At 35.4% G+C, this 27,400-nt stretch overlaps 2 protein-coding genes across 4 annotated transcripts in view; one reads left to right on the plus strand and one right to left on the minus strand.

The window, feature by feature from the left end:
* Positions 1-299: 299 nt before the first annotated feature.
* Positions 300-11,451, minus strand: satb1a (SATB homeobox 1a). 3 transcript variants are annotated; one of them, XM_082185694.1, is made up of 12 exons: positions 11,148-11,451; positions 10,249-10,442; positions 9,982-10,158; positions 7,808-7,934; positions 7,344-7,467; positions 6,824-6,935; positions 5,659-6,035; positions 4,921-5,007; positions 3,773-3,961; positions 3,463-3,618; positions 2,099-2,296; positions 300-1,925 (listed from the first exon to the last, which is right to left on the minus strand). In XM_082185694.1, the coding sequence occupies exons 2-12, from the start codon at positions 10,415-10,417 to the stop codon at positions 1,362-1,364; spliced, it is 2,280 nt and encodes a 759-aa protein (XP_082041820.1). In that variant the 5' UTR covers positions 10,418-10,442; positions 11,148-11,451; the 3' UTR covers positions 300-1,361. The 3 variants fall into 3 exon arrangements, with proteins under 3 accessions (XP_082041820.1, XP_082041821.1, XP_082041822.1); XM_082185695.1 differs by having other exon boundaries at positions 10,249-10,428; positions 11,135-11,451; XM_082185696.1 differs by lacking the exon at positions 4,921-5,007.
* A 4,842-nt stretch (positions 11,452-16,293) lies between these two features.
* kcnh8 (potassium voltage-gated channel, subfamily H (eag-related), member 8) overlaps positions 16,294-27,400 on the plus strand; it is an 80,465-nt gene continuing 69,358 nt past the window's right edge. Inside the window, exon 1 of the mRNA XM_082185684.1 lies at positions 16,294-16,437. Within this exon, the coding sequence (XP_082041810.1) occupies positions 16,362-16,437 (76 nt within the window). The 5' untranslated portion in view covers positions 16,294-16,361. The remainder of the gene's footprint in view (positions 16,438-27,400) is intronic.

Below are 27,400 nucleotides of genomic sequence, written 5' to 3' on the forward strand. Positions count from 1 at the left end.
ATGCTAGATTTGTATATTATTTGACACATTTCTTTTGTAGCAGATAGTGTTGACCCATATAGAGTGATATATGTGAGGAATGTGAGAAAATGGAAGCAGCAGGTGGTGAAAGTGTCTGATTAATTAAAAAGAAAAACTCAATTTAAGATGGTAAGAAAATGCTGAAGGCAACAGCATTGTCAGTTCTGATGCTAATTAGTATAAAAATTAAGTTATAATTGAGAATTCCATCACAGTAAACATCCATATAAAGCCCATTTTCATTCTGGTTCTTGAATAAAATGGCTTTAAACATAATGAACAATAACACTACAGATTTATTGTAATTCATTAGAGAGAGAATTATTCACTGTAATTCAAAGTGCTGTTTCTATTGTGTTTTGTTCTATTGACAATAATACAGTAATGTGCTGTTTGCTTCTAAACATATAATACATCATGGTTTCAGGGCAACAATCTTTTAAAAGACAACACTGCCTGGCTAAATATGCCACCATTAACACTGATTGACGTTGCCTGCCTGCAAAAATACAGTTGAGGATTTGAGCAGAAAACGAGACAGCCAATAAATAATGCTACTATAAAATTGCAAATCTTATTCATTTAGGGGTGTAAATACTTGCTAACAACAATTCATTTGCAATTCTTTCCTTAATTAAGTGATACCTTATGAAAATGGTGTCTCAATTTGGTTTGAATATTATTGTCACTCAGCATCACATCAGCGTTTTTACACCCCTAATATTAATAGAACATTTATTTAGAAATAAGAACAGTGCTATTTAATTAATTCTGTCCTTGGCACGTCCATTGTGAAATCCTCAAAATTCCAACTCTATAGTTGGTTTTAGCAAAACACCTTGTTTAGGCACAACCGTAAATAGGCTACATTTAAATTTTTATATTACCCGGTATTCATTGCTGTTTATTTGTTTAAATGGGATTTAATACACCACAGTTCAAAGGTTTGGGGTCAGTAAGGTCTTTTGTGAAATATTATTACAATTTAAAATAAGTGTTTTAATTTACTTTTAAAGCATTTATTTTTAATTTAAATATATTTTAAAATGTAATTTATTCCTTTAATGGCAAAGCTGAATTTTCAGCATCATTACTCCAGTTTTCAGTGCCACATGATCCTTCAGAAATCATTATAACATGCTCATTTGGTGCTCAAGAAAAATTTGTCTTATTATCAATGCTGAAAACAGTTGTGAGTTCAAAAGAGTAGCTTTTTGCTTTTTTTTTTCCAAATGGAAACATGTTGTCACATTATACATTTCTTTAGTGTCCCTTTTGAGCTATTTAATGTGTCCTCAAACAAAATGACCCCAAACTTTTTAACTGTAGAGTATATATTTTTAGGAGTTTATGAATTGGCAGTAGGCGGGGCTATCATCATGCTCCTCCTTACAAGGAAGCTCCTCCTCTTCTTTAATAGTAATGATAAAACGAGTTTGTGTAGATGCATTCTGTTCCACCAAATCAATGTCTTGTTTCCCTGTCATCATGTTTGCAGTTGTCTTCTCATCTTTTTCCATTACTTCCCTGCATTCATCCTCTGCCTCCATGTAATCATCTTCACTTTCCCCAATCACTCTTTCTCTGCTGTTGTCCTGTTCTTCCTGTCTGAGCCAGTTGTGACCATTGAAAAAGCTGAGAACAGCCTCTTTGGCTACACCCAGTTGAGCAGATAGTGTATGAATGGCCTCTTGATCTGGATGTAGTCCCACTTCCTGAATGAAACTCTGCAAGATTGCATGGGCTTCTGGTGGTAAAGACCTGCCGCCAAGATTTGGGCCCATGTGAGAGTCTCTAGGACCTCCAGTGATAAGATGGTGCTGGAGGAAGGGTTGATGGTGCTGAGGTGGAATTGTATGTAGTTGTTGGTGCTGCTTTAGAGTCACCACATGCTGTGGTATCACCTTTATAAAATAAATATAGAAAAGGTAAATAATTATGAGAGTGAACACAATTTTTTACAAAAAGTGGCTAATTTGATATATCATGGCTTATATAGATGAAATTAAACTATACATGTACAGTCAGCAGTTGGATATTCATAATGTATTATAATTGTTTGTGTGTGAGCTCTCACTTGCAGTTGTTCAGTCAGTGGTCTTGTGTGTTTTTCTGAGTAGAATGTCTGCCCAGTATTGCTCTCTTGGTCATATATAATATCTCGCTCTGATTGGTTGAGATTTAGAAACTGGCGTATCAAGGACAGATTTTCCCACAGTGTACGATTCTGAGGAGAAGGCTCCTCCTTCCAGCGCAGGAGCTCACACAGCCAACCCTAACACAGAAACAAAAACAGTGGGGTTCAAACATCTCGACAATGTTGAAAATCTGATTCAAAGTCTAATTTAATCCTGGTGATTCATGTAATGTTTTAGGATTTTTAACTATTTAAAATGCAAAAATATTTTGATGTAAAATGTGCTTTCTGTGGCATAAATATTTAAATATATAATAAATATTTATATGTAGGAGATAAATATTTAATTTTCAAGAAATATTTAAAGTTCTGCAGTATTTCTAGGTCAGTGGACAAATAAGCAAATTTGTGATGTTAACCGTATGAATGCCTTTGTTCAAAATGTAAGATTTTCAAATGATCTCACAAATTCTTTTGCTGATAATTTAATTTGTAATGGGGAGAAAATGCTAAAGAAAAGCATTTTCACAAGTCTTTTAGACTTTTGGACCCGACTGTACATATTTTCTCATAAGCTTGGGAGGGATACTAATTATTTGTATTACAAGTATATATACAATAGTGGCCAAAAGTGATGTCTGGCCTAGGAAAATTGACATATTCACCCTTTATTCAAATATTATAAAAAATGTATTAAAGATTTTGTAAGCATATTGTATAGTGCTTGGAGTCAATTGTTTTTATGTGTGTATGATAAAGCAATGATGAAGGCTGTCCTACAAAGAAATTATGAACACCTGCAAACACAAGAGAGAACCAATTAATTATTAATAACTTCTGTTGTTGTCAGTTTATGCTTTTTCCTTTGAGCTTTTTGTTTTGCTATGCATTTTTTGCAAAGGAAAATAAAACCTGCAGCTTTGCCTTTTTGTCACATAAATACCCTGACCAAGTGTTTTGTTCTTCCCTCATATGTAAAATATTGAACAAATCTAAAATATTTTCCTCATATTTTGATGGTTTAATCAAACTTGTAGAGTCAATAAAAACAAATCCCCTCCGGACATCACTTTTGGCCACGACTGTATGTATATTAGTCCTTGCATTCATATAAATATTTAATGTACATTTAAATATGTTTCAAACGTATAGGCCCTATACCTTGAATGCAGTGCAAGTTGCTTTGGATAAAAGCATCTGCCAAATGTATAAATGTACCATCTTGTAAGGTGTAATGTTTTTTTCTTTTTTCTCCTGTTTATTAGTATATTAGATTCCTTTAGTACACATGCACACACATGTACCTGACTCTTGGCTGCAGAGACTTTTGCGAACAATGCCTGTGACACTTTGGCTCGTCTCATTTCCTGCTGTATTTCATCATAGATGCCGAAGTTGATTCCAGAATCATCGCATTCCACTTTCACTACAATCTCCTTGGAAACAGGTGAAAGTTTTGCCTGTAGTGAGATTTTTTTATAGACATTAACAAATGGCACTTATTATTATTATTATTAATTTATCTGCATAAGATTTATCTGCACTGTCTATTGAGATAATAGAACATACTAATTTGCATCTCTGGTCCACAATTCAATTTAAATGACAGTGAACCTGAATGGGCAGAGGTGAGCTGGTGTTGTAGGTGGTGTTGAGGTTACGCTCTCTTTCCTCCAGATAGATGGAGTCCCTCTGGCTCTGTGGCAGTTGCAGGAAGGCCTGCATGGCTCTAAGGTTAACTAAAAGAGACTGAGACGCGCACCGTGGGTCTTCTTCCTTGCGCAAGATCTCCGACAGCAGGCCCTGTTGCAAAATACAATTTACATTTAATTATTTAGCAGATGCTTTTATCCAACAAAAGCAATCAAACCAATAATAGGGCAACAATATTCAAGTGCTGTGACAAGTCCCAGTTAGTCTAACACAGTACACGTAGCAAGGTGGTTGTTTTTTTACAGGGACATACACTTTATTAAGTGCACAGTTATATAACATTTAAGAGGTATGTACACACACAACTAAAAATGATATGATAAAAAATTATATTAGAAACCTCTAATAAAAAGGGGAAAAAAAGAGTTAAGGCCCATTTACACCAAGGACGATAACTATAAGTGCTCCTTTTTAATTTTACTTGAGTAAAACCACAAAAGTACTTGATTTTTTAATGTACTTTAAAAGTAAAAAGTACTGATCATTGATAAACCATGTTTATTATTTAGCCAGCACTAGTCACTCATTAGTCAACACTAATAAGAAAGATTAGTGCAGACTATAAAAAGCGCACTAAAAAGACTCAGAAAAAGCGCTATATAAATGTAACAAATTATTATTATTACTATATAATATGGTATATAATATTGATCTGCAAATAAGCTAACTTTTTATTTTATCACCAACACTATAAAAACATTAAACTTCAATATACTAAAATATCAATTTAACTTACTGATAATTGAAGTGTGCAAACAGGTAAAATAATAGTATTTTAAAAATACCAAAACAAAGTTTGTGTAAATGTGACATACAAACATACTAGTTTTATATAATTTGTAACTGCTACAACAGCTGGGAAGATGCATGAATTAATTGGCGGTTTTAGGGAAAACAACGCCTACTCCGTACAGATGCCACACAAATGCCCACATTCAAAGATATCAGTTAGCTGGCCCTTTTACAGCAGATTTACTTCACAAATAATTTATTTAATTTCATTTACAATAATCAGCATTCAGTACTAAAATTCAGCATCAGTAACCTACTTTCTGCACCATCATGCTGGCAATATCCTGGTTCTTGGCTCGTTTTGACTGGATCATTGAATCAGTCAGTTGTTGATTCAAGAACAGCTATTCGGGAATGAATCGTTCAGTGTGATTTGTCAACCAGTTCAACAGGTTATTTGAAAACAATAAGCTCGTTCACAAATCGGACACCGTTCTTGCATCTTAGGGGTGACGATTTCGTCAGCTCGAAATAATGAGGAACGATATATTTTTATGAAATGTAGTGGAGTAAAAAGAACAATATTATGCTTTAGAATGTAGTGCAGTAGATACACACACATATACATACATTAAATATATATATATATATATATACATATACATATACATATATATATATATATATATATATATTGAGTACAGTAACAAAGTAAAAAAAATATTTAGTTACTGTCAATCACTGAGCGCATGCTTATAATAAACAGAACGATATTGTGCATTGGTGTGGACGCTAATATAGTTATTGTCATAGTTATCTTTGTAGTCATCGTTCTTGGTGTCAATGAAACTTTACAATCTTACAAGACAGCACATTTACGCATTTGACAGACACTTTTTTTATCCAAAGCAGCTTACATTGCATTCATGGTATGATGTATGGCATGTACATTTCATACATATTTAAATGCAATAAATATTTATAAGAATTCAGGGAATGTAAGGACTAATATAAATGTATATAACTTGAATGCATATGAAATTCTATTATTTTACCTGAGTCCTGTTAATGGCCACTCGTGCAAACACCGCTTGGGAAACCCCCGCCCTCTTCAACTCCTCACGCACCCAATGGTATATTTCAGGTGACACGTCGGTGACAGGTGAGGGACATTGAGTTACTGTAGGTGGGGACACATTGCATTTTGGAGGAGTCCGAAGTGGCGCAGGATGAGGACCGTGTGTGTGAGGGTGTGTGAGAAATTGAGACATGGCATGCTGCTGTGAGAGGAGCTGAGCCATCACCAGACCAGGCATTCCAGCCTGCATCTGGACAACACCACGTGACTCCGCCCCACTGCCTTCCATTGGTTGCTGGTACATGGTGGGCTGGCTGGAAGATGAGGGTTGGTTGCAGTGCCTGTTCACGTCACCTGTGTAGAAGTGAAAATCTTTAGTGACTCAATATTCATTTTAAATCACTGGGGCCTTTTTAAAATTCACAGCCGAAATCAAGTTTAGCCATATCATATATGCAGGTATTTTAATTGACTGAACTACTGTTGAAAAGTTTGGGGTCAGTAAGATTTTTTTGTGAAAGAAATTAATACTTTTATTCAGCAAGAACGCATTGAATCGATCAAAAGTGACAGTAAAGACATTTACTTTGTTACAAAATTTCGATTTCAAATAAATGCTGTTTTTAAGCTCATTAAAGAATCCTATTAGAAAAATGATATGAACTGTGATAATAGGAAATTTTTTTGAGCACCAAATCATCATTTTAGAATGATTTCTGAAGGATCATGTGACACTGACGACTGGAGTAATGGCTGCTTTGCCATCACGGGTGTAAATTGCATTATATTCATTAAAATAGAAAACAGTTGTTTTAAATTGTAATATATATAATTAATATACAATTCACAAAATTACTGTTTTTAATCAGATAAATGCAGCATCGGTGATAAAAAGAGAGACTTCTTTCAAATAATAATAATCACACCGACCCCAAACTTTTGAACAGTTGTGAGTTTATGAATAATAATTTGTAACACCTTTGTAATACCTACTGCATAAGCTAATGTTAACGAATTAAACCTTACAATAAATTCGTACCAAAATACAAAAACAAAACAAAACGACTACTTCAAGAACGGAGAGCTGTTAGTATGTGAATTAATGAGCTATGTTTAAAAACATACAGAAAGTTGCTACTCACCCATCATAGATTTTGCCCTCTTGTAGTGTTTGTACCACTGGCCGAACTCCTGACATCTCGCAGCAGAGATACTGGCGTAGTAAGTGCCGTTTACCACTGATGAAATCATGCTCTTTCAAACAAAAATACAAGACAAGTCAATATCTGTTCATGTGCATGAAAAAAAAAAATGACAGTCACAGAAATTTAGTAATTGGATATACTGAATTAGGCCTTGAAGTGTGCTTTGGAACTGACTAAATGTGTCCAGAAAGGATGTGCTAAAGGTTTTTTCTCTCCTTGCTTAATAGATTTAATAGCTGGTTCTCAAACTAGGGATGGATCTTAATGGTAGGGTGTATTCTTCAATGCGCTTCTTTGATCATAGTTCTGCTCTTTAACCATGAGATATGAAGCAATTAACCCTGTTTTATTCTATAGCTACATGCAATTAACTGTGTTCAAGTTAGTATGCATGTTATATGGATGGTGTACAGCTAAATATTTACAGTTGCGCACCACTTTTGTTGTGAATGTGTACCTGAGATAATGGACACTCTTTAGCCAGTGTGCTCTGATTCATCTCTTTCAGCAGCTCCTTTAGTGCATTTCTGACAGTAGAATGAGTCCACTGCTCAGCAGGTAAGTCCTCTAATTTAGAAACACTAAGAGAGAGAGCGAGAGAGAGAGAGAGAACGTGCATGAGTCAGTGAGAAAAAAAACAGTGTACTTCAATAATTAATTACACTGTGGGACATTAATCACAAATAATTATTATTTCACAAATAGCTATATTATCATCTGTTTATCCTCAAAACTTTAATAACTATAATAACTTTTAATCATTTTGAAATTAGTTTTAATACTAAATTACCTGTGAAAAATGAATCATCATAAATCAGAACAGCTTTAATTCTCTAAAGTAGTTCATCATTCTGATAGGCCTGTTTGCTAAAGCCCAGAGAGAAACGTGACATTCAAAGTAAGTGTGTGTGAACGTTTTACCTGTGTAGTTTTATTCTTAAGGTGATTACATGGTAAAGGTCTTGTAGCATGTCTCCTACTGTTGCGTCAGAGGTGTCTGTCACAGTGGACAGAGCCACAGGGTTCCAATGGCCAACTTGAACCTGACCTAAAGCAGACATTAATGTTATTACAATATATGACTATTATATGTGATCCGAATATAGTTCCTGACCCCCTAGTTCCTTTTCTTTATCTGGATTCTGGAGTTGTTGTTGTTGTTGAGCTTTTTGATCTTGACCAAGTTCTCTCATTTACCATCAGCTTTCTGCACTTCTTTTTCAATTCTTCCTTTAACATATTGTACCTCCTAACATTACATATTTTTCATTACTTAATTATTGTATCAAATAAGCAAATTATATATCATATTTATAAGCATAAGCATTAAAATAAATTATTTTTATTTTAAGAATAAGTTTTTCCACATAAACCAAATATGTTATGTTAAAAAAGCATTCAGTACAGGTTAACTTAAGTTGTGTGAGATTTGACCACCTAAATATTTTTTGCAATGTTAATGCGTTTTTATTTATTGTGTAATTTAATTGTGCAGCCTTTTTAATGTCTAAATTGTATTACAAGTAAGCTGCTGTTCAGAGGTTTTGGGGTCGGTAAGATATATATATATATATATTTATTTTTTTAATTTTTTTTAAACAGCAAAGATGCATTAAATTGATGAAAAGAGATAGTTAAGACTTATAATCTTACATAAGTTTAAAGGGATTGTTCGGAGTAATTTCAACCTAGGGTCCTTTGCACCATGACCTCGAGCCAAACACCCCCCCAGAAGCTTTTTTTTCCCCTTGGTCGAACATTATTAAAGTTAGAGCTTATTTAGATATCAGCCGAATGGCTTAGTGCAGGCGCTAATGGATCCAAGGTTGTATCTCGTAAATTATCCCACTAATAATGCCCGGAATGGTACCAAACTTCTACAGTAGTACTAATAGGTTCTGTACTCATAAAACGAGGCATTGGAAAGTGTATAAGTACATCAGGAGTTTATTTAAATAACACTTGCCTGACGGCTCATGCTAACGCTGACCCGGACGTCGAGGTCACTTCTGTGATTTGGTAAAAGCCTGTAAAAGTCCTGGCAGAAAGCGATGCATAATGTAGTGTGATGACGCCCAGTTCCAGGAATGCACTAATATTTTGTTGGTAGTACTAGTTTATAACAATTATTAGTTAACACTAAGTTGTCAACACTTCGGTAAAAAATACATTTCTATGGAGTGTTAAATTCACTAGCTTTTCCCTTACTTTTGTGAGTTTTGCAAAAGACTTTTACGGGCTTATCCCAAATCACAGAAGTGACCTCGACGTCCGGGTTAGCGGTAGCATAAGCCATAAGCAAGTGTTATTTAAATAAACTCCTGATGTACTTACAAACTTTCCAATGCCTCGTTTTATGAGTACAGAACCTATTTGTACTACTGTATAAGTTTGGTACCATTCCGGGCATTATTAGTGGGGTAATTTACGAGATGCAACCTTGGATCCATTAGCTCCTGCACTAAGCCATTCGGCTGATATCTCTAAATAAGCTCTAACTTTAATAATGTTCGACCAAGGGAAAAAAGGCTTCTGGGGGGGCGTTTGGCTCGAGGTCATGGTGCAAAGGACCCTAGGTTGAAATTACTCCGAACCTTGGCTTTAAGTAAAAGATTTTTTATTTATTTTTTACAAAAGGCTGTTCTTTTGAACTTTCTATTCATCACAGAATCCTGGGAAAATGTACCACGGTTTCCACAAAAATAGCAGCCCAACTGTTTTCAACATTGATAATATTAAGAAATGTTTTTGAGCACCAAATCAGCATATTAAAATGCAGCTTTGCCATCACAGGGGTCATTTATATTTTAAAATATATTAAAATAGAAAACAGTTCTTAAATTGTAAAAATAATTCACAATATTACTGTTTTTAATGTGTTTTGAATTCAATGTGCCTTGGTGAGCATAAGAGACTTCTTTCCAAAACATAAAAAAATCATTGAATTTTTGAATGGTAGTTTATGTGTAATGCACATAATGGAATATCATATGATGCAGGTCGTTTTTTTTAGTCCCACTCCACTCCATCCCTTTCCTTCAGGCTTACATATTCAACTTGAATTGAGCGTAAATTATTCATTAGTGTGTGTGTACCTGTAGCCAGAGCCGCTGCGGTGTGTGTGTATCCCAGCTCTTGCAGTGCAGCTTCTGTAATCTGGCTGAACAGCAGGTCTCTCTTCAACAGCACAAATTCTGCATGCTCCGTCCTCTTCCTCTCTGAGGGTGGGGCATCACTCTGCTCCACCATACAGAACACAGGAAGCAGACTGCCTGTGTGGACGGAAAGTAAGAATATGATCACTCAGATAACTTATAAGCAGACATGGCCCTGTATCTGTGTGTATGTCTGTGAATGGATACCTTTCCTGTGAGATGATGTTGTTTGTTTGGAGGCCAGGCTCACAGGTGTGACTCCTGGTACAGGTAGATCTCTTGGATTCTCCATACGGGACATTTTACAGGGAGGATAAGAGGGTTCACACAGGACCGGCCCCTGGGTGCTACTAGTGGTAGCCAAATGGTCCGTCATTTTTTTTTAAACTCAGCTCTCACAACTATAGAAAACAATAGTGAGGAAAGAGAGATGCTTTGGAGCTACTGTATCTTTAAGCATACATTTATATCCCAGTCCACTCTATCCCCATCCTTCAGGCTTACATATTCAACTTGCACTGAGCTTAAATTATTCATAAGTGTTGTGTGTGTGTGTGTGTGTATATATAATATATATATACATATATACACACACACACACACACACATACATACATACATACATACATACATACATATACATACATATACATTACACATACATATATATACACACATACACACACACATATACATACATTATATATATATATATATATATATATATATATATATATATATATATATATATATACTGTACATACACTGCGGAACAAAACCATTTTAAGCAAGGATGAGTGCCTATTAAACCACCCTGACCAGACTCGGAGACCCTCGGACAGGGTGGTCTGTTGACTGGTTCTTCTAGACAAGGGTTGGGTACTTTTTTGGCTGGTCAAGCTCCCAGCTAAACCAGCTTGGCCGAGCCGGTCGACCATATTAAACCAACTACGACCAGTAAACCATCTCAGGCTGGTTATAGATGTTTTTGTTTAGCCGTGAAGCGCTGCTACAGGTGCTGCATACATTGCCCAACCTGTGACACAATGGTCTCGTCTTTTTTCCCCTTCCTCTGCCATATAATTTAAGTCACTTATTTTACTTACTGCAGCACTGTTTTCCTGTGGTTTACAATCCTCCAGTCCGGTATCCGAACATGCCGACAGATCGAGCGCGCGTCCCAGGATCGCTCACTAACAAAAACACTGGCTCCAGAATCAACGCGCTGGTCCGGGGACAAGAGACTCGAGAGCGGGTTTATTTCATGAAGAAAGGTTTTTGTTCTTAGTAAACGGGAAAATCAGACACATTGAAATCAATAAAATGAGGGTTACAACGAGGAAAAACTGCTCGTATAATATAATGTGCAAACACAGATCCGTAATTAAATCTCTAGGCGGCCCCACAAAGCATTACCAATATGATGTCACCAAGTACGGACCAATCAGCTTCTAGCGGAAGTGCCTTCTCACAGAATACATGACTTTTAAAGTATGACTATTAAAGTATGGCCATTTTAACATTTAATATTTTATGTCATAAGCTTTGTTATTTATATAGTTTTGACTGATCAAAACTCTTATTTTCAGATATCTGATCTACAAATGTAATACATTTCCGTTGGCTTACATCAGAAAGAAGAGTGCTGTCACAAAAATGCAGATGACAACACGTGACGTTCTATCCGGAGCTGGGAATTATGCGTTTTTATGGCTTAAAGATGAATGTAACTTTTATATAAGAATTGGGAATTTAATTTATGTTTTAACTTTAGATTCCAATAGTTATTTGTTCAATTATGTTGCATTACACTACCAATAAAGAGTTTGGGGTCTGTACAAATTTTTGGTTATTCTTTATTTGGTAACACTTTATTTTGCAGTGTCCTTGTTACAAATGTTACATGTACTTACCATAGTATTAACAGTAAATTATGCATAATTACATGCAAATAACCCTCAACCAAATCCTACCCTACATGTAGTTGCTTAATATTACTCAGTACTTAAATATATTTTTACTGTAACTTTATTTGAAGGTGTCTTTGTTAGTAACAAAGACACCTTCAAATAAAGTGTAAACCTATAAGGTTAGGGTCTGGTGCAAAAATTGCATATTTGCATAAAATGTTTTACTGTTTTTGTACATGTAACGTGTAACAAAGACACTGCAAATTAAAATTAAATGTTACTGATTGTTTTGAATAAAATTAATCCCCTTTAGGTCTAAAAGCTAATTTGCATCTGTGGTGCCTGCAAGAATGCTTTAAATTGATCAAAAGTGACCTTAAAGACATGTATAATGTTAAAAAGATATAAAATATATGTAAAAAGATTTTAGACATTAAAAATAATAAAAAGTATTCATATATTATTATATTGTATTGGCTATTATATATAATTAATATATATTAAAAAATGAAGTTCTTTTGAACTTTTAGCAAACAATACTGAAAAAATGTATCACGGTTTCCATAAAAATATTAAGCAGCACAACTGTTTTCAAGATAATAAGAAATGTTTCTTAAACACCAAATCAGCATGTTAGAATGATTTCTGAAGCATCATGTGACACTGAAGACTGGAGTAATGATGTTAAAATTCAGTTTTGCAATCAAAGGAAGACAACAGTTGTAATAATATTTAATAATAATAGAATAATTACTGTTTTTTTTTTTTTTATCAAATAAATGCAGACTTGGTGAGCATAAGAGATGAGAAAAAAGAGAAATAAATCTCACTGACCCCAAACTTTTGAATTGTAGTATACATATCTATTAACATTCTTTACGTGCCAATCCAGTATCTGACTAATCCTAATATTTTGAGAGAAGTACACTTACAGTTTCACTATGATATATTATTACTATATAAAAATAGTAATATGTATAAAAGCTGTGAGTAATGAGTGAGAGATAATACAATGATTGTTTCAGTTGACAAAAAGATGTTAATCAGCCTCATCAAGTGATCTCTGTGATTAATGCTTGTTTGCACCTGTACACATGACAGTCACTCTATGTGGCAATCATTCTTTTCCATAAGCTTAATCATAATGAACGGAGCTTCATTTGTGTCTTTATTTGCATGAGCCTGCATACAACCATGAAATACATTCAATACATATGATTATATCACAATAAACACTTTATTTTCATATAAAAGCATGATTTACAAGGGCTTTTTCCACAACTGTGTTAAGCATGCATCAGCTCCAGTGGCTAATCATATATCAAAGATTACACCACAGCAGTAAAGATGATAATATTACCATAATGATATAAGAAAATTCGTAATTCGTAATTTTACTGTAAATTGCTATTTATTTGAATGGATTTTTGTTTCCAGCACTGCAATTGTAAAAGGCACAAATGCGGTATTGTGACCGTATGAACTGTAGAGGGCGGCATAGCCTGCTGTGTGTTATAGGCTACTTTTAACAAAGAATCGTCATATTCAGTTCTTTTGACCCATGCAAAGAAAATGATAACCACTCATTTATTTTTGGTCAGCTTTTCGTTCAGCTGTTTTGAGTACTATTATATTTACAATAACCCACTGTTTAATACAGTAGGCCTAATATCCAAGTGTATTATGGCAAGACACCCTGGATGAATAAGGTAAAAAAAATAACTGAAAGATATCACCATACTTAACCAGTTGATTGATTACATTAAGAATTGCAAGTTTTCTGAAATGTTATGTTTCAATATGCAAATGAGGCATTATCTAATTAAATATGTGCATACATTTCTAGAACAGAAATCTGAACATTGGATAAAGCTAGGTTCACAATTGTTTAATTTCTTTCTTTCTTTTTTTCTGGACATAGTAGAGTCAAATGTTTTCCAGAAGGGATTTTTGGATATCTCTTTTTATCACTCCATAAATCAGAAAACACTGTCAACAGCCAGAAAAAAAAAAAGAGAGAGAAAAAAATTATATTTTCAAAATTTTGGGGGGGAATAAAATGTTGTATAAAATCAGGCCAATTATAATATGAACAAACCCCTCTGTAAAAACCTTCAGAATAAAGGTAGGAATAAAACTTTAAAGTTTGTTGTATGTGTTGCTAAAGTGGAGATTTCTGACTCGGAGCAAGAGAAAAAACTCATTTTGAGAAAAAGGCCTTTAAAGATATACAGTGTAATTGAAATCTACAGATGCAAATATATAAAGTGGTAAAAATGATACTTAAATGTGTGTTTTGGATGTTTTCTTTCCACAAGTGTTTTTTTTCCACTGAAAAAAACCCTTTATGAAAAGCTAAAAAGCCCCAAATCTCAAAATTGACAGATGCATGAAAAAACATTGTTTTTGCCTGTGTCTCGCCTTAAATGGGCTGCACCAATGGAAATTGCCAATTGAAATCAATAATTTCCCACTCTTTGGTTCAAACTGGTGCCTGCATTGACAGTTTTTTTCTCTCCTTTGAATAGACTAATAATGTTGTACACAAAATACAATAAGGGTAACATGCAAGATGCCCCCAAATGTGGATTTACTTTTAAACTGTAACATAGGCTATTTAGATATAAGCTTAGCATTTGCAGGATGATGATGTGTTAGGAAATAAATAGAAACATTTTCTAATTATTTGTTATAGGACAAAATGTAAAATATTAAAAGGGGTAAGATGATTAATAAGATAATTAATATTTATGTGTCATTAATGTAAAATACTAAATCAACTATTCTATTTAAATTTTTTATTTTGACAAGTTAGTCAGAGCCGAATCCCAGTAAAAGAGATTTATCTGAAAGGTAAAATGATTCTATGACCTACAGGCATATATATCAATATTTACATATTTTGGGATGTCATCTTACCTCATTTTACCCTATCTCTCAAACAAGTTCCTGGAGGCCTCTTAACACATTTTGGCTATATCATTCTCGTAGGCTACTACATCAGCATGACTACAGCATGAAATATTAACGACAACGTAGGCCAACTATGTAGTCCTTTGCTTAATATTGTATATTTGGATGTTGGTGGTCAGATATCCAACTTTTGTGGGGTTCCAGGACTTGCTTAAACTGTAAATGCTGTATGCCGCCCACTGAGACCAGCTGTTTTACTGTATTAACGTGATGTGAAATCAACCGTGCTCAACTCTGACTGAACTAGGCCATAATGTGAGAATGAATAATTACCTTTATGTTAACAATGCACAAATTTGGGTATGGGTATGTAGGTTAGGCCTACTAACATTTAATACTTTTTTTCTGAATATTGAACATTTTATGTATTTACGATACACACCGATCGTCAATCAATCTCAAAATATTTGAGATGACCAATCAAATCAAAGTAGGTGGGCTTTATTGACAGAAGCTGCTGAGCGCGAATTCCAGCGGGACTCTTCAGTTAATGGGCATAAGTGTGAGTTAATATGTAAGTAGCTAAACTAAACGTTACAACCGTTTTAGGATAGAAATGTTAAAGGACCGAAAAAAATGATCAGGAGTACAAACTTTTGTCTAATTTCGCCATTTTGAATTGAAAATAGGCGTATATAATTTACGTGTTTCAGCCTAATGTAATAATTAGTAGCCTAGGCTAACTAATGTGAGGGAAGAAACATTAACGAAGCCGTTAGCCTTAAGATAACGAATGCGCACGTATTGCGAATGAATTTAATAAACTTAGGCTACCTCGCTTTCCTGGTCTTCAGCAAATTAACTTGTCTAAGAAAATGATTGGTAAAACATAAATAGGCCTATCAGTTGACCCTATGTTCACTTTCTTCACAGACAGACGGAATTGAAAAGACTATCAGTCAGCTTTATGAGGGGAAGAGACAGCGCGAGATAAGGAGACTGATGGAGATGAGGAAAGAGCAGGTATTGACAAATAATATACTGCCAGTGCCAACTGACATGGGTTTAAAGCTATTATTATGCTTCTTTTTTTTGTCATTTTTTTTTTTGTCCTTAAAACGTCTTAGTTAAAAAATGCACATGTAGATCTCGGGGGAGCTGCTCCCAAGTTACCCCCCTAACTAGCTCACATTTGGGACTTATGTGATTATAAAACCCTGCATACGACCCTGATTCGCGACCCACAATGGCTTCAATCTCCAATCCCACGCGCCATTTGTGTAGACTGATCGCGTGCCATTTACCTGAATCGCACCTGCGGGCGTCACTCCCAGTGACACGGGCGCGCGCATCCTCCGTCCTGCTCGCGCGCTCGTGAGGGAGCGGGATCCTTCTTGCTGAAAGCTCAGTTTCACCGGTGTGCTTCAAACTGTGTCTACCTTTGTCTCTGACAACGCCGCGTCAGTTTGATGGGGAATTCGATATCAGGGCGGGAAAATGCCTGTTATGAAGGGATTGCTCGCGCCGCAGAACACATTTTTGGATACTATAGCGACGCGTTTTGACGGCACACGTGAGTTATTGCGATGGCATTTTACCTTGTTTGTGGTAAAAAACTATTTTGGGGTTCTAATGAAACGATTTTTTTTTTCTTGAGCTGGACATAAAGTATTGTGTTTGATTGTTAAAGTAGACAAATGTTTGTCAGAACAAGTACACTATGAAAAGGTAGGCTACAGCATTTACTTTTAAATTAAATTACGATTACATATTAAAAGCAGTATGATTAATTATACAAATAGGTTTAGAAATGAGCATGTAGAATATATAAATATTTTTCTTTTGACTGCTTGTTGTGATTTTGAAATGCTTCATATTTTGTTATTCCTTTACCTTCAATAAACATTTGATTAAAAGAAAAAGAAATGAGCATGTAGGATTAGCTTCTTTAAGTCGAATCAAACAAAATGAGTATGCAAGATTATGAAAAAATCAAGCATAACTCTTTTGGAATAAAAAAACAGTGCTTATACTAGTACTAAATAAGAACTTTTGATTTGTAACTCAACTTTAAAAGAGCTATGTTTGTTTGTTCTTTCTGTTTACATGGTTTTAAATGTATTTAATGTACTAAATTTCATATGCTATGAGAAAGGTAGGCTACTTGTACTTCTGTCAACATCACATGAAAAGAAACACTCAAAGTAGAGGATGACTGAACTCATCTCGACATCATATTATATATATATATATATATATATATATATATATATATATATATATATATATATATATATAAAATATGTCGAGATGAGTTCAATCATTAATTGAACTGACAGCACTAATATATATATATATATATATATATATATATATATATATATATATATGTGTGTGTGCATATATTAATGCTGTCAGTATTATAAATATTAACCAATTAATCACACATTTTTCTGTAATTAATCACTATTAATCGAACCTAACATTAAAGTTTTTAATATATTTTTATATTGTAATATTTTCACATTGAATCTCCAAAATAATGTAGAAACAACATAAAGACAGTATATTTTAAATATTTTTTTAATGGCATCTTTTTCTTAAGCACTATGAATGAAGGCCAGTATCACTGATACCAGTACTGATCTGATGTCTCTATTTTATGTAGGCCTATTTATTTCTCAATTTTATCCATTAATTATTGTCATTCAACATTACAATATAATTAAAAAGCTATACATTTTTAAACATGTAATAGGCTTTATAAAATTTTAATTGTTTAACTTAAGTGAACATAAACCGATGTTGCCTTTAATACTGTGCCTTTAACTGTGCCTTTAATGTACAGTATCAGGGCTCAACGCTGAGATTTCTTTTTCTACTGGCCCAGTCGGGTCGATTCAGATTTTTACTTGCTCTGCTAAAATGAACAAAAAAGTTATTGTTTCGGTTGTTTTTGACCCATGTAACCTTGTATACAGTGCTTTAAGATTTCCAGGTCTAACAGGTATATAATACAGAAATAGAATAATCCTTCACTGCATCAATTAATCGAATATAGATTAATCCTTATTAAAGCTACAAAAGTTATTCAGTCAAGAGCAAGAGTGATTTTCTCTTTGTCTTTTGTTCTTTGATTAACATTAATGACAGACAGCAGCAGGTTTATTAGGCTGCTGTCACTTTAAGACCTGACGCACATGACTCGGATCTGACTGATATTTTCTCACAACGCTTTGTTCATTTAACACTTTTTAACTAATTTAAGAGTGTGCTCACGGGGATACTCGACAAAACAGGAATTTTTTAATAATTTTGTGTGTTTTTATCTGTTCAATCGCAAATGCGGTGTTGTCTGAAGCGGCATTATGTAAGTGCGTTTCGGGTGTTTGTTCACAGAGAGCAGCTTCACAGACAGCGTGCCAGTAAAGACTTGAGTTCTGTTTTTGCGTCGTATCACGCTTAAATAGTTTAATAGAACTTGAATGAATGATAGTATGATCATATACTGTAGAGCAGCCAAAGGTTGACAGGAAAAAAAAAAACAGATGCTGCATTAATTGCATTAAATACTTTAACTAAATAAATACGTTCATTTTGACATTTTAACTTGTTAAGCTGAAAAAATGTAATTGCAAAATTAACACGTTCATTTTGACAGACCTAAAATGTCAAAATGAACGTATTTATTTAGTTTAAGTATTTAAAGCTACAATATGAAAAAAAATTTCGCCGCTAGGGGTCGCTAACCTCTTACAATAACAAAGGTTTAGGTTGATGACGCATAAGCGGAATTATGGAACTTGTCGACATGCTGATGGATCAAATAATGTTTATGGATGAGTGAAAACATTCATGTGGTAATCAACTGTGGTATAAAGCAGGGCACGATTGCTAATGAGAGACAGATACCAGTGCCATACACGAGTCCCGCGGATATAAAGAAAGAAGGACATTTCATTCTACCGAACGCAAGTGCTGAATTACTACTCACACAGGTCAGTTTATTTGACGAATTAAACTTGTGAGGTAACGCAGCGCTGTTTCACTTGGTCTAACGTTACACTATCACTAAACTGCATTTGAGTGTGTTGAAAGTTATAATGTTATTCTATGTGTTAGTTTGTCTGTATGAGACTAGCAGTAAGCTAGAGCAACATTAAAATAACACACTGATCATATTCTAACATTTCATCATGTTGTTGAGCTATATAACATTGATTTGTTTTATGTAAATTTGCTCAGCTGTCTAATAAAGTACATGCAAGAGCGGCGTCTCTGTCAAGTCGAAGTTAGTCGCGGACGTGAAGCTCTCGGCATTTCGAAAACGCCACGCCGATATTGATCCTCGTTTTATTTCTCCCTTTGTCCCAAAGTCTGCTTGCCATGGTCCATAATATTTGAACGAAACAACAACAGCGTGTGCTAGACGCAACGCAGTTGTCCATGTCTGTCGCCATGGTTACTATGGCAGTACAAGCGGAAACCAGGTATAACGCGGATATTACGTCATTGACAGGCGACAGTGACCAGGGACGAGCCATTATTTCAAATTGGAATTTCTCTGAAATTAAAAATCTTTGGGAATTTTGGGAATATTGTAAGTGCACAACTGCAGGACATATATCACACTGTGCAAGTGATTTTTGGATATTTTGTTACAAAATAGAGATGCACCGATTACAATTTTCTAGGCCGATTCCGATTTCCGATTTTTCATTGAGTTTGACCTGCCGATACCGATTTTAGCCGATTCCTATTTCATATTTTCTAACCACTTTACAGCAGACACAAATATTTATTTTCTATCTTTTCTTTAAAGAACATTTTACATTTTGCATAGAACATAGAACATTTTTTTGAACAGATAATCGCTATAAAATAGAACTATAGAAATTTCTCCTGGTGTGTGAAATTCACACTCATCCAAAGTGCAGTGTTATGGAAGAACCATTTCCTTCTTTTGACATCCAATATCCAACAAAAAAAAGTGATATATTTAGCAAACTAAACTTCTGTATGAAAACAGGTAATGGTAATAAAATAATATATATATATAAAAAAAAAAAAAAAATATATATATATATATAGCCTTGCAGTATAAAGATATTTCTCAAAACACACACACTGGCCTATTGCAATCACTTGTACATCAATGGCAAGTTTTTCTTCGCAATCAGAAGCATTTCTGCTTTGCCACCATAGTCTGTTTCTTCTCTCATTTGCCACATGTGCAGCCAGGCTAAACAAGCGCTCACTGTCAACGCTTGTACATGGCGCAGAGAGGTAAGCTCGGGCAAGTGGAGCAAGTGCAGGGAAACGATTGGGAAACTGAATAATAAAAACAAGTTTAAATGGGAAAAATTTCTATAAATATTTTTGAGTCTTCATTTTCTTTTCTGACATAGCCTACTCCAGTTCTTGTTAAAACACACTAGACATGCAAATTCTGTGCATTTTGGGCACTTTTTGTGTGAAATCATATTTATTTTGTCCATCAAAAGTGTGCATTCACTTGAAACTTTTGCAATTGAGCGTGAGCAACGGCGCAAAAATAGACTCGGCACCGAAACCCACGCTTCACTGCTGCTCACGCTACGCTCCTGCTTGACGCTCATGCGCTGCTCCTGCTCCCGGTATGAATGCTCTCATTGATTAACATGCACGTCGGAAAAAATACGCGCTGCTCACGCGTGGGGTGTGAAACGGCCGTAATTCACAAGGTTTCCTACATGTGCGTTCCGTGTGCACGTGTGATGCTGATGTTGCGCGATGTTAATCATGCGGCTTCCGAGTGCATTTGACCGGCATAAAATCAGCGTATGTCAGACTGACCGGCCAGTCGCCGGTCAATCAGTGCATCTCTATTACAAAAATCGTACATATTGTACCTTTAATGCAATTAATGCAGCATCTATTTTTTTTCCTGTTAACCTTTGTCTGTGCTCCATCCACAAGTGTGTTTTGTTGAAAGTTTTTGCACTGAAAGCACAGTACTGCTCTCAAACTGAGCATCTGCTCACTCAGCACCATGGACAGCGTATGAGGGTAACCCTGGCTAGATCAGTCAAGCACTTGCGCTGCATTGATGCTTAGATCAGTGGTTCTCAGTCCAATCAGCCGCCCAGGACTGCACATTTTATTTGACACCCATGTCAGGTCTTCGAGGTAGCCTACTGATGAGTTGAATCAGGTTTGTTAGATAAGGAAGACCTCCAAAATGTGCACACCCACTGACTTAGATGGCAATGCATCACTTGGCTGTCCTAATGTTTATTTTATTTTTATATAGAGCTCAAGTAGGGTTGGTAGAGATAACAATCGGAGGGCTGTTTAATTAAAGTTTAGACCAGATCATGCACGAAAAAAGATGCGCTTAACGTCCTGATGAAATCCCTTGCGTGGCCCCAGGTAACGACCAACATTGATCAAATATAATTGGTCGACCACAGAGCAGTCAGGCGGTGTTTCATCTCAAGGTGTATTGTGCGTTGTAAAAATGAGTCTGCTTGCTTGAGATCTGGCTTTGTTTTGTGCGATAACAGTTTACAGCTTTCACAGAACAAATCCTATCAGCTTTTATCATTTTGTTTTGGTGTACTAACAGAAAAAAACTTGTACCATCCTGCCTTATCACTACATTCAGGTAACTTGTTTTCCCCCATCAAGGTCTAAGGTTTGAGAAATGAGGATCGAGAATGTTTTATTTTAGCACTAGGAGAGAAAGAGCTCCCACCACAGGAATCCTTCTCAAGGGACATGGTGTCCTCTGGGCTGCTGGGTCCATATATTACCAAACTGTGATGGCGTACACCCATGTGACTGGTTTGTCCTTCAGGGGAGACTACCTGTATGGCTGTCACACCTTGGGCTGCCGCAGGTAACATGGCTGAGAATAGCACAAAAATGGCTGGAAATAGTGCCTGCCATATTGGAAGGAAAGTGACAACAATGACACAGGGGGGGATAATAGAAAACATTCCATTAGGCATCATCCACAGTGGCTTTCCAAAAATGATACATGTGGAGAGCATTACCTGGAGGTTCTGTGTGTGTGTGTGTGTGTATGTGTATATATATATAGAATAATAAAGAGAAAACACAAATATTTTAGGAATCTGTCAAAAAGTTGTTTAAAACTAAAAATGTTATTGTCATTTATTAGGCAAATAACAAACTGAAACAACTAAATAGTCTTTATTCACACAAAATAACCAAAAAAACAAAACAAAAAAAAATTAAAATATGTTGGATGCTGTCCTTTGGCCTTGATAAGAGCTTGCATTCTTGCTGGCATTGTTTTTATGTACAGTACTTTTCCACAGTCTCTGTTGACTGACTTCCAAATAGTTTCTAGTTCCAAAGACTTGCTTTTGATGGAACTTTTATGCAATCTATCTTTGAATCCATTGAATCCCAAATTTGTTCAATATATATATATAAATATACATACATGTATACAAACACAAACTTTTATTTTAGAATCGATTGACAGCACTAATATATATATACGTATTCTCAATTGAAATGAGTAGAGGCTTTGACTTATATAAACAACATTAAAAGCATGATTTTAACCACAGGGGGACTTTAAGATAAAGTATAACCAAAAGTCAGGCTTGAACAACACTTTTGAATGGATTTTTTTTTTTAACTGTCCCTTTAAAAATTGGGTTCAGGACTTTGAAAAATGAAACATTTTGAGAAATAGCAAAAGTGATGCTTTCCTTAGCAAGCTCCACTAATTACAGCCTTTACCTCATCATTTTGTGCAACATCTGTGTTACATTAGAAAGCATGCTGACTTGTTATTGTCAAGAGAAGCTATGTAAGCTATTACTCCCCTCTGCAGCATCATGATGTGTGTGCTTGCTGCTATGCGTTAATATTCCATCAAGACGAAAGACTTCAAAATACTCTTCACGCAGGTACCTGTCATGACAGCATATGGCGGGTAATTACAGTAAAGCAGTCTGTGTGTGTACCAGTTTGCGTGCATTTGCAATTGTGTGTTACCCAAGGAAAGAGTAATTTAGAGTAATTTTGTCCTTTTAAAAGAACACTTCAAGTAGATGCTTCTGTTGGTAAAATCACGATGCGGAGGGTTAGACACCCAAGTCAGGTAATGGAGAAATTTCAGGCGGTTCACTCTTGCATGTAATGCATAATCACACTGCCAGTGAACTCAACACGTATCAGACACAAAATGAGGAAATTGGCATGTCTGCTGCATCTCTTCCAGTTGGGAACAGATCTGTAGGTTTGAAAGATGGTGAAAATGCAGCTCTAGACTGGGAGAACAATGCGGGTATGTTGTTTGAACTTGGGATAGAGATGTCAGTGTGCTGTGCTGTTCTTCTGTTGTTCCCCAAACTTCACACAGAGCTGAAACTGAACTCATCAGTCATCATTAGGGAAGAGAGACAGGGACTGGAACCCTAAGAGGGAAAACATAAATGGCAGAGCAAAAGAAAGAATGCAGGGAAACAAAGAGAGAGAACATGGAGTATGGTCTTTTACCTTTGTGTTATATGACAACATTATTGGATGGAAACATTGGTTGAAACATGCAGGACACCATGAGGATGCACTCTGCAGTTTCAGCAGGGTTATCCACACGTGTCAGACCAGAATACAGATGGAACTCACTCTCTGAGAATGGAATTCCGGAATCGTGCCAGTCTAGACTTTCAGACCTTGCTATCTTCCTTTGTCTTATTAACATTCTGACAATACTTTTTTCGTGCTCCGGCACGAAGCATGAATTGAAACTTAATTTGAAGGACCCTGCTGAGACTGTGACAAAAGATTATGTAACCACAACAGATTAGCCAAATAAACAATTGAACCTATTAGATGCGATGTAGCGATTTCAAACTCTTCCTACAGAAGTGCAATTGCTGCTTCGTTTATTTCTGAAACGATTTTATCACCATGTGCAGATGGTTTTAAATTAGTGTGTTCAGTTTCTTGTCAGCTCTTATCATGCCTGTAGAGCTCAGCCTTGAGTATTTAAAGTAGTTGTTTTTACTGAGATTCGTGAGGCAGTTATACATAAAAACACACTTAATTGTCAATAAAGGAGAAGTCAAATATGTTTTTCCTCTCTCTGTGCTCAAACCTGTTTTCAGATGTCAGCATAAGAAATTATACAAGATACATTATACATTGAACTTTTTCAAGGAAATAGGATTCAGAACAAGAAGATAGTCAAGATCTGCAAAGATTGAAAGCCTGCAAAATCAAGGCCATGCCAAAAACATACTTAATCATAAGCCTTCTATAGCTCAGAGTCTGAATACTTACAGTTTTTTACGATTGCTATGACAGATTTTTCTATACTTTTAACAATTTTCCAAAACTCTTAACACAGTTAGCACTACATCCGTCTGTGTAAGCTATACTATTAACACATTTCTTGTTGCTTTAACACAAAATGCATGCAATTAACACAAATTTAAAATGCTTAAACTTCTTTTACACACAAGCTCAAACAAGAAAAAAACAATGGATTTTTACTGCCAAATTTACCAATGCTTTAACACTGTATGCCAGCACAGATAACACCATGTTCTAAACCTAACCTTACAGGCTAAAGTCAAGGTAAACAGCTGTTTATATTGTGAATTGAAACACAAATATATCCCCTGTATTTTATTCTATTCTTACTGAGAAACAGCTGATTGAATTATGCAAATAATTAGAAGATGACTCTTTTTTTTTTCTTCTTGTGCTTTTTCTGTTCGTATATTTTGTATTTTCACATTATTCCATTGCTAGTGAGAAACAGCTGATTGAAGTTATGCAAATATGGGACAATGTGGCATTCCACCATTCCCGTCTAGTCACAGCCTGGTTTGACGCCCATCAGAGGATGATGTCCATTTTCCTTGCCCCTTACTTCCCTTTCCTCAACCCCATTGAGGAGTTTTCTCAGCCTGGAGATGAAAGGTTTTTGACCATAGTCCACAGGACCAAATGTCCCTCCTGTATACAAAAGATGCTGCATACCAAGACATCACAGTTGAACACTGCCAGGTGTGGATAAGGCATGTTACTGTAAACGATTCTTCCCAAGATGCCTTGCCAGGGAAGATATCAGGTGTGATGTGGATGAGAACATGTGGACAAATGCAGAAGACCGGGCAGATTAGAAGATGGCCTTTTCTGTTTGTATATTTTGTATTTTCACATACAGTAATACTGTAAATGGCAGCTATATTGCATATTTTTGTTATCTTGCAGAAATGTCCTGTCGCAAATAAAGCCGTTACTGCAGCAATTCTGTGTCTGTCTTCTTTTTTTTCATAAACCATACATTCTATAAAGCTACTCTAAGAAGGGTCATTTATTTTGTTGTATTGAATTTCTGCTGCAAAAAACAACAACAACAAAATGCATGCATTTACATTACAAACAAAACAAAAATGTAGAGCGACTTCAAAAAAATAAATAAACTGCAGTGCAAAACACAATCTATGATCAATACAATATACTGTCTGTTGTATAAGGGCAGACCTGACACATAAAATAATGCAGTTTCTGTAATTTCAGCTGATGATAGTGTTTTTTTTGTCATTGTGTTATGATTGACTAAATGTTCCTGTTGGAAGAGAACATGTGTTAGTGTTTTGAATAATTATTTGATTTTGAAACATGTTTGCAGTGTTTTGTTAGACATTGTGTATTGTGTCAGTGTATTATTGTATTTTGAAAATTAGTTTTGGAGTTTAGTTTACAATGTGTGATTTTGAGCATGAAATTAACCGTTTTGCCAATTGTGTGTTTTAGGTGTGTTGGTGCGTTAAGAGTTTAGGAAACTTGTTAAATGTATTGAAAAAACTGTCATAGCGATTGTAAAAAACTGTAATGGCTTGGTGTATACTGTGCACTATACTGTATACACTGCCTGTTGTTGTTGTTGTTTACAAGAAGTATGTGGAGCAGTATGTGTAATGCAATGAAATGTTTAGAAGTATTCATCACATTTCATTCAGTGGGAAACGTCCGGTTATTACCTTGGAAAAAAAAATTGTAATATTTAGCCTTTTTTAAGTTCGTATAGAAGCCATTAAAGGGGTCATATAATGCCATTTTTGTACAAGTTATTATGATTCTTTAGGGTCTAAATGAAAAGTTTGTAACACTTTAATAAAAAATTCTCATTAGTATTGTAAGAAAACACTCATTTTACCTGGTCAAAAACAGCTCTGTTTTCAGCACGCCATTTAAGTGCATGGGGCTTTAAATGATAATGAGCTTTGCTCACCCCGCCCCTCTGTTCTGTGCGTACTGCGTACACAGTTTGTAATAACACAATAACCATAACGCATTGTTCATTATAAACTTGGCATTATGAATTATATTGAGAACGTTGTACATAGAAAACATGCCGTAATGTACCCTGAGTGTAAACCTTAGCCACATTCATCGTGAAAGCGTGCAAGCGATTTGCAAAGATTAATATAAAGGTTAATAAAACGTTACACTCACTTCTTCTTCTGGAGGTGCAGCAGGAACACAAATAGTTGGTACCAATCCTTTTTTCAGGAGCAGCTTCTTAGCAAAACCAGCTTTATACTGACCCTCCCTTATAAAGCAGTCTGGTGAGAAATGATTCGCGCAAACATGAAAGCATTGACGTTGATCGTGGGGAATATTCCCTTCGAAAACAAAACTCAGCCACTGCGTCTTCAGCGGTTCAGATTTAGGAACATCAAAATGACTGCTGTGTTCCTTATTATACCCAAGAACAGAACACCACAATCGCTTAGACGCCATTCTTCTCCAGCGTATCAACAATGTCCGCGCGGACTATGATGACAGCTCGCTCAGGGCGGGTCTGTGTTGAAACGCTGCTGTCAATTAACAATCGTGGGAGGGGCGCCTGACCGTGTGACGTCACTAGGTCGAACGGCTTGATTTGAGACGGGAGAAAACATAAAAGGAGATTAAAAAAAGACCACTGGATGGATTTTTATCATTATATGATGGTTGTGTACAGGCACTGCCAACACACATTTCAGTACAATCAACTTGTAAAAGTGCATGTACCATTATATGACCCCTTTAAGAGAACCATTTGTAAGCAATTTGATTTAAACAAAAAAATAATCATAAACATTGTTAAAGGGATAGTTCACACAAAAATTTAAATTTTGTCATTAATTACTCACCTCATGTCATTCCAAACCAGTAAGACTTTCTTTCATCTTCGGAACACAAATGAAGATCTTTTTGATGAAATCTGAGAGCTTTCTGTCCCTCCATAGACCGCTACACAACTTTGACGCTAGTTTGACGCTTCAAAAAGTTCATAAATAGGTCATAAAACTAATCCATATGAATTGAGCGGTTTAGTCCAAATGATAAACAGATTGAATTTAGGCTTTTATTCACATATAAACATTGATCAGCAAACATAAACAGAAGCTCATAAAAGTCAGTGGGGTCTAATGTTTTGGACCCTACTGACTTTCATTGTAATGACAAAAACCACTGAAATCCTCTTCAAAGTGTCTTTGTATTCTGAAAGA

The sequence above is a fragment of the Leuciscus leuciscus genome, assembly GCF_965113295.1.
Source record: "Leuciscus leuciscus genome assembly, chromosome: 12".
Lineage (NCBI taxonomy): Eukaryota > Metazoa > Chordata > Actinopteri > Cypriniformes > Leuciscidae > Leuciscus > Leuciscus leuciscus.